Raw genomic sequence first — 14,355 nt, 5'->3', positions numbered from 1 at the left:
AAAAACAGCTGATGTATTTAGAAGTGGGAGAAGACAGGATCATCACCTCACTCACCAGTGAACTGACCCACAGGTGCAACTGTGGCTCAATATGCTGTTAGGTGGTAGGGTTTGGCCGGTGAGGTGTGTCACTGAGCCTGCCTCTGGAGAGTATCCTTCTCTCCCCAGCTCCTACCTTGCCTCTCTACTCTCTAGCTATCTTTCCTCCCGTATCACTTCTGCCTTAAACACTCAACCATGTCTGAATCCCCTGAGATCATTGAGTCAAACCTTTAAGCAGTCTGGTTGGGTATTTTCTTCCAGCAATGGAAAAACTAATACACCAAGTAGGAGCAAATGGCATATTTCCTCAGAGAAATAATTCTTAACACCAATTTTTCTTAAAATAAAGTTTTAACTATACAATAAGAACATCTGATCTTGAGCCCAGATGACATCTTCCATTAAGGTTTATGTCCCATTGTCCTTAATCCTTTAAAGAACACCTTTGTCATGAAGGAAACCTAGCCTCATAAACAGTTCATTTGTGCATAAAATGTGTGCACAGTACACATATGCACGATGTCTGAAAATTATCAGTGATGTCCAATGTCATCCTGAAATAGTAAGGGCAACAATGAAGGCAGAAACAAAAAATAACAAATGCTTACATTTTTATTTTTCAGGCTCATATATTAAACCACCTCCTTTCAATTATATTAATGGAGAAGGCCTGAGAGAATACCTGAAATACAACTTCTACTAAAGTTAATGCATTTCTTGATTTGGTGTAATTATTTTCACATCTACCCCTAACAAAGTTGACTTACAGAAGTCTGAAACAGATTTATAAACAGTTAATTATCCCTGAGACCAAAGAACATATGGGCCAGATGGGGGAGGGGACAGCAGGGATGGGCAGAGGACATTTAGACCAGCTTTGAGATAGGCTACGGTTTTCCCTACCATGCTGTCCTTTCTATGTCATGCTTTAACTTACATGAAGCTTAAACTCTACACACGAGAGAATGCTTTCAAGCAACTAGAAGTCTTTGTAGAAGCCTAATTGCTCTCTTGTGTAGTTATGTTTATTCAACCATTTATTAACTAGTTAACCAAGTGTCAAGCACCATTTAATCAGTGAGACTGAATCAAGGAACTCAGTCAGGTGGTGAAGTAATTCCATTTTACCTGGGAGAGAGCAAATCTTGGGAACAAGGCTGAAAAGCAACCACTAAGCCTGGAGGAGTGACACAGAATTACCAGGTATGGGAATTCTGGGAATCCAGGAAGAGCACACACAGCCTTCCTAGAGAAGGCACCACACAGGCAAAGGAAAGACAAGGAAGCATTGCAAGGCACTCCAGCAGGGAGCTGAAAAAGACCAGGGGCGACTGTATTCAGTTCAGAACTCTATAAAGAATTTCGGAATGCGTGCTGAGGGGCGTAAGCCAGGATTGCAGCTCTGTTTTCAGAAGTGTTTCCCTGGCAACGGATGGATGAATGAAGGGCAGAGGCCAGCAAAGGAGGTACTGCTTACACTCCTCCAGCAAAAATGCACCTTTACTGCAACCAAAGGAACTGGAGCCCAGAGTGAGGGCTTTTATGCTTGTGGACCAAATGGCAAGAAAGAGAAGTACCTCATACCTCAAAGGGGTTTTTCTCCCCTACTGTTCATCCCACTGCCTGTGAACATTAGTGCTGCACCTTTCTCTATAGGCACACACTCCTCCTGTCCCCCCCGTCAAAAAAAAAAAAAAAAACCTTTGACCTCCTTTGTTTGCTGTGCCACACTTTTTGACTACGCAGACTATGATAGGGTCCCTACCTCCCCATCTTGAACCTATACATCAACTTGCTCTATCCCCTAATGTTTCTGTCAGCAAGCCGACTGCCAAATCCACAAGCCTCCTCTGTATATTTTAAGCCATTTTCTTCTCTGGACTCACATGACACCTTACTTTACTGTTTCTGCTATTGCCCTGGCCAAGTACTATGGCTTCCTTTCAGTATTTTTGTCCTCTGCTCTTCCCTCACTAGATCCCTGAACGATGGAGTACTCAGTCTAAGAACTTGCATATTCCACCAAGGCAAAGGCATCTAACACTGCTGCACTGAGGTAGTCCATACTACTCTACACTAGTAAGTTCCAGCAGCTCTTCCCTGAGTGGCAGAGGCTTATCAATCCATCCAGACTTTCCACTTAGACAATCAAATGGGATCGCAAACACTGCCGACAGCCAATGATCAATGACTCTGGGAAGGCAAAATTCTCGGCATGTACTTCAGCCATCTAAGTGGATGCTCAAGTTCCTAAACAATTAGTCACCTTGATTATCCTTTCCATCCTTATTCGATACAACCAGGACATGTCTGTTATTTTCAAAATGGGTCTCCAGCCTACCCCTACTCCTTATCACCCCCACTACCCAAAATGGTTCAAACTGCTATTTTTTCTTTCTTGGATTATTCAATGGCTTCTTAAAAGAAGTTGCTACTTCTATATCACTTTACTACAACTCAATCTTCAGTTGAGCTAGGACACTTTTTCTAATATGACAAATTGACTCAGGTCACTCCATGCTTAAAAAGACTGTATGAATTCTTATGAGAGGCCCCCAAGGCTCCCAAGGACTGGCTGTCCTTTCTCGCATCTCTCAGACTCCATCTGCTACTACTCCCTTTCCTACCTAGCCTCCTTTATCTCCTCCTAAGAGCAGCAGATGAAGAATGCCGGAGAAGGGCTTCGCCTGGAGCTTTTTTCTGCTTCAAAGTTTCTGCAATTATGTCCTTTTAGCCTGGATCTTTTCACAGGTTGGCTTTTGTCATTCAACTCTCAACTCAAATACCAAATGCTCAAAGAAGCCAGGCTAGCTTTGGCATCTAAAATTATTCTCATGCTGCTATATGAATTCTATCACAGTAGTCAGCAAAATTTTGTTTACATTCGTTATTTCACCTAATTAGAATGTGACATACTAAAAGGGAGGAATTTCACCTGACTTGCTCCCTTCAGATCCTAAGAGCTGAGCATACAGTGAATACTCAAGAAACACATAAAGAATATCTCAATCCTCCTTGTATCTAAAATTCTCTTACAGTGGGAGTACTGTAAGAAAGGAGAGAACATAATGGACATTTAGGCAACAAGATTCAGCTTATACCAATCACATAAGTGTGGTCAATTTTTTCTTTCCATTTAAAATTAATTTTCGATCCTTCGGTTCATGAGAGTGATGATTGGGTGTTCATGCCTTATGCATGAGATGTGCCACACTCAAACCTTGATACGACGTGGGCACATTACCCGTCTGATGTGAAAAGGAAAAAAAAAATAAGATAAATAAAATTTTTAAAAATTACATTTTCTACAAAATCTGCCCAGCAATATCTTGAATCTTTGACAAAACCACTGGTACGGCACAACTCACGGAACATTCGTAACTATTACCTCTTTCCTATGTCAGTGTCTCCTCTAACTCAGCAAGGAAAATCTACTAAAACAAACAAACATACATAAAATATAAGAACTTACAAACACAAAAAGGCAAGTTTAAAGGCACCACACTGCCCCAGCAGACTGAGAGTACTTCCTAACTGGGCACCAAGTCAGATGTCAGCACTTTTTATCTTTTTAACAGGGCATTTACAACAAAATTATAGAAAAAAACAAAACAGGGCATTTAACTGTTATTTCTAACAATGTGCTAGTTTAATACACCAAAGAATCAACTGAATGTTAGAAGAGATGTGAAAGCTGAATGACTCTAAGCATAATACCTACCCAGTCAGCGTGAAATAATTTTCTGTTGACTAGATGCTTCCTAAGAATGTAGGTTATAGACAAAAACATCTGTAACTTATAAATGGCTCAAAGCAGCTTTCCAGATGTGTGGCTGATTCATAAAGCTTATTTAAAAACAGCAAATGCCTTCAACTACCACACATGATTCTCTCTATATTCTCAATGGGAAGGAGAAACAGGTACATGCCTATTTCCTAGTTCCATTCCACTTTATATTAGGCCAATTATAACTGAGCATAAATACATACACAGTTCTTATTTAATGGGTCTGGAGAAACGATTCCACTGTTTTACTGGATCCTGGAAGCTGAGCAAAGTCAACTATCATAGCTTTAGGGTTCTGGAATTGAATGAAACATTCATAAAATAAAATAGGACCCTCTAGGTTTTTCATATTTAAAGGCACAACCACCAATCATGCATTATGAACAATATTTTCCATACTGTCATAATATAAAACAAATCCTTTATTTTTCAAGTTTTTAAAAAACAATTTTACACTTAAGCCACCCTTGAAGATAAGCTCAAAATTTATCAGTTCACAATTTTTTAAAAACAAACCACAACTCAAGCACCCACTCTGTGCATAGCACTTATCCTAGGTGCAATAAAAGGGAATCTTAACCTTACAAAGGAGGTTTCACTTTCTGGAATTGTATTCTGTCCTTTCCCAGATAGTAAAAATAAATAAAATTGTCATTACTTCTCACTAATCTGCCCCAAACCCACCTCTGGCTCACAGGAAAGTTGATTTCTAAAAAATTTAAGATGTAAGGAATTCAGCTCCTGTTTCCCCCAAAATAAGAAAGCAGATTTTCCTTCACATTAAAAAAATATTATTATCATTATTATTATTATTTTATGAAAGGGTAGTTTGTTTCTAGTAAGTATTTTTTAAATTTCTTTTTTTTCCTCTTTAGCTTTTCTTTCTCTCCCTCCAGTATTGCCTTTTCTAAGTACAAGGTAAATCAGATACCTTTTTATGCTGCTTTCTCTTTCCTAAGTACTGTATCTTGAACACAAACCATTCCTAAGAGTAGTGATAAAAAATATTAAAACAACTTTAAAGGTAAATCACCTACATTATCTGGATGAAGTAAAAACATAAAAAGCAGTTGGCACTAAGACAGCTATTCCAAATACCTGTGTCTAAACAATTTTAAAAACTGTTTATTAAGAATGCACCCTTAGTCCAAAGTAACTATGTTTTTAAAAAATTTTGCCCCCCAAAATTTACAAAATCCCTTTCAATTCAACTTAATAAAAGTGATACCTAAAACATATTCCAGATCATTATATCTGTCTTTTAAAAAGTTCAGCTTCTGAAAGCATTTCTAAGGCCTGGTGCTCTGGAAGAAAATGTGCTTCTGCTGGCACTGCATTACACAGGAGACAGCCACAGCAGCAACTGTCCTCTGGGGCTGCGGAGCCGAGAGGAGTCAGACGTAGGCTCCCAGGGCGGCATGGAACTCTGTGAGACACTGGACCAGCTGCTGAAACTTGGGCCTCTCCTCTGGATCTAAGGCCCAGCAACAGGCCATCACAGCAAATCTGTAGGAACAATGGAAAATGTCACTACTGAAAACAGCACTCCTCATCTTTTGATTAATTTGACAGCAGTTGTTTTCTGTTTAAATGCAAATATGAAAAAAAATAAATGCAAATACGCAAAATATACTAAAAGTGATTACTATGTATTGGCGACTCTAAAATGAAAAGATAAAATTAGGTATTTGAATTATATAGGTCCTCATGAGAGGATACCAAAATATTTCAACCAATACTAAGTTAATGAAAAAACATAAAATATAGTCAAATAATGGTAAGTTCTGATAGGAAGAACTTAAGAGAAAGTTGTACCTAAGCTCTAGAAGCCCTGGATCTACATCGAACCTTGGTCTTCCACAGCAACCTTCAGGGCATTCTGAAGACTACTCATCTGTACACCCACTTACTCTTACCAGCCTCCTGCCCACCCCAGTTCCACCATATGGAAGCTTAGCTACAGGAAGAAAGCAGAAGACAGGAAGCAACTGTGCCTCTCAACAGCACGAGCATCTTCCTTGTGTCAATGGATACTGGCACGTCAAGGTGACCCTGACAAAGGTCTTTATAAAGATTGTGCCTCTCTGTGTAAACAAGTCACATAATAGTGCTCAGTTTGCTCACTGTGCACGTTAGTCTCCCAGACTAACTTATAGTGCTTACATTACATATTATAAATATGTCAAGTGTGGAAAAGAGTGAATAAATCTGATTTTGTGATTCTCTACTAAAGTCTAGTTTAAGCCTGAGGAGCTACTCTTCTCAAAAGGGATCTCTGTATGACTATGGAAATCTCTTCTTTTATAACAATATACTAAATGAAATGAGATTCATGTGTCCACACTCCAAAAAACTCACAATTCATCAGGACAGTTGATTGGCTGTGCTATCCGGTAACCATCTTTCAGGTATGCGGCCATCTCAAAGGGGTCAATGTCCACGTAGGGCGTCTGGCCCAGAGTCATAAGCTCCCACAGTGTCACTCCAAAGGCCCACTAGGAAAGGAGTAGAAACAGATGAAGGTCATTTACAACTATTATTTGGATGCTGCAGCCTTCAGTCAGCTAACAGTTAAAAAACAAAACAAACAAACAAAAAAAACCACAGCAGTTCAACTAACTCTTCAGGAAAGCAAAATAGTATTTATAAAAAGTAAGCTCGTTCTCTTGCTGGGAAAGAAAACAGGGTATTACAATGAATGTATCCTTTAATGTAAATGTATTATATACTGTAAGTATATTTATCAGAGAAAAATTTTTATTGATTATGAGATATAAATCCCAGACCAGATACGAAATATATCTAAGATTTTGCTAATATAAAAATTTATAACTTTAGGGCCGGCCAAATAGCTCAGCAGATTAAAGCACCTGCTTAGGCAGATGCAGTGGCCGTGGTTTGATCCCTGGGCCTGCCATTCCGGCCCTGCCTGCGGGGTGCACTGAGAAGGCAATTGAGACTAGGCATGGTGGTGAGCGCCTGTAATCCCAGCACTTGGGAGGCTGTAAACACAGGAGGATCACTACAACTCCGATCTATATAGCGAGACTCTGTAGACCCTGTACTTAAATACACACACACACACACACACACACACACACACACACACACATTTATAACTTTAAAAACTATGGGTTGTCAGAGCCAGCCAGATAGCTCTGCATATTAAAGTGCCTGTTTTGGCAGAGACAGGGGCCGGGGGTTGGATCCCAGCCTGCTATGCCAGTCTCACTCGTAGGGGGGATCACTGAGATGGAGATTGAGACTGGACGTGGTGGCACATTCCTATAATCCCAGCACTTGGAAGACCAAAAACAGGAGAATCACTAGGAGTCTGATCTACACAGTGAGTTCCTGGAAACCCTGTAGATCTCATACTAAACACATTAAGAAAAAAATTATGGGTTGTCTATATGACTGAGAAACAGAAAATGAATGACTTCAGCCAAAATAGAAACAAAAATATCCTGAGAAAAATATACAAAATTATGAAAAATACATAGATATTTAAATGAATATTTGAATTAGGGAAAAGGTGATGCCCAGGGATCCACATCTTCATATGTGCAAAGCACTTGCTCTACCACTGAACTCCATCTACCCCTGTACTTAAAAGTGTTAATTAACCTACAAAAATATACTAAAATTTATCTTGCAACCTTCAAGTAAAAAATCAGCTTATTTAAAATCAGCATATGAACTATCACTAGGAGCAAGCACTGTGACAGTAGCAATAGTACCTATTTATGGAATGATCGGGGCTCCCCAATTTGGCATAGCCCTGGCCACACCACCCACTGCCCTGGATATGGCATGGAGGATGGGCAACATGTCCACACAGTCACTATACTATGTGAACTCCAAGGTCACAAGCTGGGCAAGGAAGAAGATAAATGTGAGTCACTGTATATTTATAAGTTTCTACAAGTTCTAGGGATACTTAAAGACTTTATCACATCAAAATTTCACAATGCACCCTGAAAATAATTCACTGGTAGATCAATTTTACAAGGTGAGGAAACAGGTTCGGATTAGTGGCATGTCCAAGACTGCATTTTTTAATGAACAAAAGAAAAAGTAAAAAAAAATATATATATATATAGATAGATAGATAGATAGATCGATATAATAAATATATTGTTTACAAATGCTAAGCACACTACATTAAATTGTTTCTTAACAATAGTAACAAAATCTTGAAGCATTCTGTAAAATGCACATTTGTACAGATGCCTTATCCAGGTTGAGCATACGTAGTCCAAATCCACAATCTGAAATGCTCCAAACACCAACCATCTCTGAGTGAAAAATTCTACATCACGAATCTGTTTCACACATTTGTTAAATATACTGTATCAAATTAACACCAGGCTACGTACATAAGGTGTACATGAAACAGTATGGGCCCCATCCCAAAATATTTCAATATGTAAGTGCAAATAATTCAAAATCAGAAAAAAAAAAAAAATCAAAGCACTTCTAGTCCCAAGATAGAACACTCAACCTGTACTAGCAAACAATAGCCACATTTCTTACTAGAAACTATGCAATAAGAAAATAATGGGCTAATTCAAAATGTTTTTGAACTGTAAATTGAGAAATTAAATGCAGCCAAAATATACTTGAAAACTGAAGATAAAACACTTTTAACAAACAAAAGTAGACCTGCACTGTAAGACCCAAAAGCATTCACATGGAAAAAAAAAAAAAAAAAACACACAAAACAGACAAAAACATGGATCTACACAAAAACTGAAGCATGCTGGAACACGTGGGAACTGTAAAAGCATTTCCCCCCTCAATTTAAAAATTCATTCAAAAGGGACTAAAGAAAAAACAGCTAACCGTGTATTGTGAGATTTATAAGAAAATATATGTCTACAATTGAATAAAGGGTGGGATGGAATGAACAGAACTGTGTTATAAGGTGCTTACATTAAAATGAAGTGATAGACTATTTTGAAAACAAAAAGCCTGTGTTGTAAACCTACACTAATTTTCTTAACTTTAACACTTCTATCATGGGCTGGAGAGATGGCTCAGTGGTCTAAAGCACCTACTTAGAACAAGCTTGGCAAGGCATCAGGGACCGCGGTTCAATCCCCCAGCACCACATGCCAGCCGGCCCCGCCCCCTGGTGGGCTGAGCTGGCCACACACACACACACACACACACACCTCTCTCTCTCTCTCTCTCAAATAAATAAAAATAAAAAAAAAAAAAACACTTCTATCATTACTGTACAGGGTCTGTTCCATGTACTACAGAATATTCAGCAGCATCTCTGGGTTCCACCCAACAGATGCCACTCACATATTATCCAATTTGTGCCAACCAAAACCTGGTAGTGTCCCCCGCTTGGGGTGGAGGGCAAAACTGCCCCAGGTGAGAATCACTGAGTTAGAGGGAACAAAGAAAATAAAATTAACATCAGGAATAAAGATGAGCATTTCAGATTCTACAGACACACTGAAATATTTTGAAAAATTCAATATTGTACCAATAAATTCAATAATTTAGATGAAGCAAGCTTTTTATATACAAATTACCACAACATATAAGAGCAAATAATCTATGTATCCCTATATTTATTAAATAATTTACAATTATAAAATGTTCCACAAAGAAAACTCCACATCTTATTTCACTGATGAATTCTATTAAATTTTAAAGAAAATAGAAATCAGTACTGGTTTAAGGTTATCATAATAAAATATCACAAACCAACGACTCAAACAACAGAAATCTGTCTTATATTTTAGAGACTGGAAATTCAAAATTAAGATGTTGGCAGGGCCCTGACATCTGTATCCTGCAGAGAGCCGCTAGCTGGCTTCCTCACCTGTCCTAAGTTCAGAAGCCCTGGTGTTCCTTGGGTGGCGACTCAGCACTTCAGCCAGTGTCTCCTGTCTGCACACAACTCTCCCCTCATGTGTTAGTGTTTTGCTCCTCTTTTTTAACCGTCGTGCTGGATTGGAGCCCACCCTATTTGACTACGACCTCACCTGCACACTAGACCTGTTGGCATCCTATTTCTAATAGGGCCCGTAGTCTAAGATTCTGGAGATCAAGATTTGTGGGCACTGAGGGGTGATTCAGCTTCCACAGTGAGCTATACAATCCTATAAAGACTATTCCAGAAAAGAGGGAATACTTTCTGATCATTTTAAGAGTAGCATTACTGAAAATACCAAAGCCAAACCAAAGTGTAAATACCAAGCAAGACCAACCCTGTAGAATCTAATACTCTTTTATTAGGTGATTACTGAATGGAGTGCCCAGACTGTAGATCTATGTTTTGGGACAGGCATAAAGAGTTAAGGAGATATGTGTATAGCTTTAAAATCCTCACAAATTGGAGTATACTATAATTTCCCTTATGTCTGAGATAATCTATTCTGTTAAAAATGTAAAAATGGTTTCAAATTATAAAAGTTATAGAGCAGAGCCTGTTCATGTCCAGGTATTTTCTTATCTTAAAATCATACTCTATATGAAATCTTAATACTGACAGTAATTAGTAAACAACAATTATAACAATATTTAGTGTGTAATTTCCAAAAAGAAGTCAACTCATGACACCATATAAATGGAACAGCCTGAGGAAGTGAAACTGGTTAGAAGGGTGTTTCTATCTCTTCCTTTTCAGATAAAAGTGGGCTTGTTCTTACTTTTGTGACATTTATTTGGACAAGAATAATCAATTGTTTTTGTTTTTGTTTTCCTGTATTTAGGACTGGGTTTACAGGGTCTAATTACTGAGATGAGACTCATAGTGATTCTGTTTTCAGCTTCCCAAGTGCTGGGATTATAGGTGAGCACCACCACGCCCAGTCTCAATGGCCTTCTCAGTATACCCGAGGGGGCATGAGCGGGTCCTGCACTGCACCTGGGGGATCAAACCCCTGCCCCTGCACTCTGCCTAAGCATGCACTTCAGTTTGCTGAGCTATCAGGCAGGCACTTAATAATCAATTCTATCCAGATTTTAGAAGGAAAAAAAAATGAGAAACTATGGCAAATAAATACTGTCACTCTATGCATAGAGTAATCCCAGGTAACATTAAAAATCTTGTATGTGTAAGCTGCATTTAAAAACTGCTTCTTTCATTGTTTTGACCAAAGTCTTATCACTATGCAGTCACCTAAGGTTCTCATATTACATACTGTAATATTTTAAAAAACACCATAAAAAAGAACAATCAAGCCAGAGGGTAAACTACAGTTTCATTTCCTTAAAAACCAACAGAAGTGATTAATTACATGTTGGCTAACTAACCCTTTAAAAAAAAAAATCAAAACCAAATGACACAGGATGATTTGTGGAGAACTTGTTCTTTAAAGTTCTCTGATACTTAAACCATTTAAAATCTAGACAGACTTATTCTATGATTTCCTTCTATTTGAAGTAGCTGGAAAGGTCAAGCTGCTTTTTCCAGTTTTATGAAAATGTACGCCTTGTCCATTTAAAGAACATTTAGAAAACAGTAATGTTCTATCCATCTTATATCACTCCCTTCCAGCATGTTATTCTATATCTTTTTAAGATACAGGATATAGAACGTATTTTTCTAAAAACACACACTGATATCATTTGTTAAAAGCACATAAGCAAAATACTTTTTTTTTCCTTTTAGTGTAATATTAACGAAAGCTAGGGCTACTGAATTAAGAGATTTATACTCTATTACTCTAGCAACTTACGATGCAAGGCTGACTGACTTTAGTACAAGAGATCTAGTCAGTTACTCTTAGTTAACTACGGTCTGAAAATAATAGATGGCACAGCAGCATGATGAAAAAATATGGCTTCCCACTGTTCTGCCTAGGTGAGAGTCCTGGTAGAGAGTGCCAGGAAACTTCCTGCCTAGCTGCAGGGACACAGATTTGGGGGCCACCTCAGAGGGCCTGGAAAACACAGTATTGAGCCAAAGAAAATCATTGCTATTATTTTTTGTGGTACTGGGGATCAAACCCAGGTCCTGGTCCATGCCCGATGACTGCTCTACCACTGACCTACATCCCCCAGGCCAAGAGAATGATTTTTGTGTGTTAATGTTTCCCCTGTTTAAGTTTTGTGCTTAGGTGGGATGTATCAACCATTTGGTTTTTCCTTTTTCTCTTTTGGGATAGATCTCTCTCTTAAATCTTTCCCACCACTCTATTTGGGAGAATTTGTCCCAAACTAAGTATACCTTGAGGCTCACTCAAATCTGATTTAGATAAGACTCTGGATTTTAGACTTCATTACTGGGGCAGGAATGAGTAAAAGACTTTTAGGGCTATTAGAAGAAATGGAAGTAGTCTGCATTTGAGAAGGATGTAAATTTTAGGAGGCAAGTGACAGAATGGAAGGGACTGAATGTACCCCCCAAATTCATGTCCCTCATGTGTTGAATCCTAATTGCCAAGTGATAGTATAGAAGCTGGAGATCTTTAAGAACTGATTAGGACATGAAGATGGCACCTTCGTGGATTTATAAGAGAGACCCCAGAGAGCTCCCGGCTCCTTATGCCACATGAGGTCACAGAGAAGATGGACACTAATTCTGGAAGAGGACTCTCATCAGACAATGTGCTGACACTGTGATTCTGGACTTCCAGATAACTGTGAAAAATAAATGTTCACTGTGGCCTCAGCTACTTGACCTACACCAGTTTGTTCCAACAGACAAACGCACTAAAATACTACTTCAACTTCAAAAATCACCAGTCTTTAAGCAAAAAGTGTGATACACAACTGAAGAAAAGATTACTTCTACTACAAATCTGCCCTAGGATTTGTAATTAGGAAACACACAGCCAGTATAGTAATTAGGTGCTGACCAGATGCTCACAGGCACAAGCTGTTTATGGCACTTCTCTTCATTTCACAAATGCTTAGGCATTACTCCAACAGAACACCAGGGCTAAGGTAAGGAAATCTTAAACACAACCATAAGATTCTAAAGGAGAGAACAGGAAATTCTAATCTCATGAGTATAATATTGGCATACAGAATGACAACTACAAGAGCCGGCGAGATAGCTCAGCAGACTAAGTGTCTGCTTAGGCAAATGCAGGGACCAGGGTTTGATCCCCAGCACCACATGCTGTGCTGGTCCCGACCCCAGGCACGCTGAGCCAGCCACCAGGACCAGGCATGGTGGCACACACCTGTCATCCCAGTGCTGGGGAGGCTGAAACAGGAGGATCAGTACAAGTTTGAGCTGTGTAGTGAGACCCTGTAGCAGGTACATTAAAAAAAAAATGACAACTACACAAAATATACTCAAGGCAACTACTTAGCCACAAAACAGCACATGCTCATTTCTGAAAATATATTAACTATTCTTAAAGTAAATCCATGTAATCAGGACAACTAAAAAATTATTTGATAAAACCATATATTCTTTATTTTTTTGGTGTCTAAATATGTTAACATTAATAATGTTAAATCTTTATTTCCTAAACTAAGGTCTAAAGTTATCCTTTTACCTCTAGATTTTTCTTAATATTTAACATTAATTTCTCTTAATGTAAACTTAATACTTGTGTAACAGGTCCAAGGTAGCTGATGTGTAAAGTCTGCAACCATAAAAGAAATAAGTAATGACTGGAAAATTAAACACTATTATACATTAATGATGAAGAGTATAAAACAAAGTTTTTTGTATTGTCAAAAATAATAAACATCTTTTGATAACTCTAGCTTTCTCTTTAACCCCATGCTAATTCAACAGACCACTCTTTATGCATATATTATAAATGTGAAGGTTCTTGATTAAGTTCACTCAGGGCAGGCAGAGACCTTCCAATAACACTGGGTTCACAGGAGTAGTATGAAGCAATGTGCTACACTTTCTGGGTAACTTTACAGACTTCTCTTCTGTATTATAATTGATGTTGTCACGAACTATAAAAGTAAAAAGGAAACATTTTTATTTGTCCTATACACTAGAACTGCTCCAATACCTTGGAAGGGATGTCCTCATTGCCATAAACCACCCTGATAAGATAGATTAGCATGGAAGGGCCGGCAGATTAAAGCACCTGCTTAGGCAGACACAGGGGCCGGTAGTCCGATGTCCGATCCCTGATCCCCGATCCCCAGAGCCTGCCATGCTTCATGGACCTGCCCCCGGGGCGCGCTGAGAAGGCAATTGAAACTCGGCAAGGTGGTGCGCACCTGTAATCCCAGCACTTGGGAAGCTGAAAACAGGAGAATCACTACGAATCCAATCTATGTAGTGAGACCCTGTAGACCCTATACTATATGCCAAGAAAAAAAAAAAAAAGTTAGCATTTAAGTTATTTCCTTGTTTTTTAAGAAAACGAACAATAGGGGCCAAAGAGGAAAGTGATCGATGACGTATAGTGTGCCTAAGGAGAGTCACATGGGAGAAAACACTCTCTCAGGCTTTCACAGAGAGCACATTGGCCAAGCAATGGCCGTGATTCATCCACATGGCTGACACTGACAAAGGTTCTACAATCTGAGGTACAGGATCTCAGGGTAAATCCTGAGGGGATTTCACTGACCTTCTA

At 38.8% G+C, this 14,355-nt stretch overlaps 1 protein-coding gene and 1 non-coding gene across 3 annotated transcripts in view; one reads left to right on the top strand and one right to left on the bottom strand.

The window, feature by feature from the left end:
* Positions 1-3,194: 3,194 nt before the first annotated feature.
* On the top strand, positions 3,195-3,296 carry LOC111814243. Its single transcript, XR_002819281.1, has one exon. It is a non-coding gene; the product is annotated as a small nucleolar RNA U13 (small nucleolar RNA).
* A 1,420-nt stretch (positions 3,297-4,716) lies between these two features.
* The window catches only part of Ryk (receptor-like tyrosine kinase), a 67,936-nt gene continuing 58,297 nt past the window's right edge, over positions 4,717-14,355 (bottom strand). For both annotated transcript variants that reach the window (XM_023706531.1, XM_023706523.1), the window contains 2 exons: positions 6,188-6,324; positions 4,717-5,335 (listed from right to left, as the gene is read on the bottom strand). In XM_023706531.1, coding sequence (XP_023562299.1) covers positions 5,224-5,335; positions 6,188-6,324 — 249 coding nt within the window. In that variant the 3' untranslated portion in view covers positions 4,717-5,223. The remainder of the gene's footprint in view (positions 5,336-6,187; positions 6,325-14,355) is intronic.

This window comes from Octodon degus, unplaced genomic scaffold, assembly GCF_000260255.1.
Source record: "Octodon degus isolate 3935 unplaced genomic scaffold, OctDeg1.0 scaffold00008, whole genome shotgun sequence".
Taxonomy (NCBI): domain Eukaryota; kingdom Metazoa; phylum Chordata; class Mammalia; order Rodentia; family Octodontidae; genus Octodon; species Octodon degus.
The sequence above is the reverse complement of the archived record's forward strand: the minus strand, read 5'-3'. Positions and strand labels throughout refer to the sequence as shown.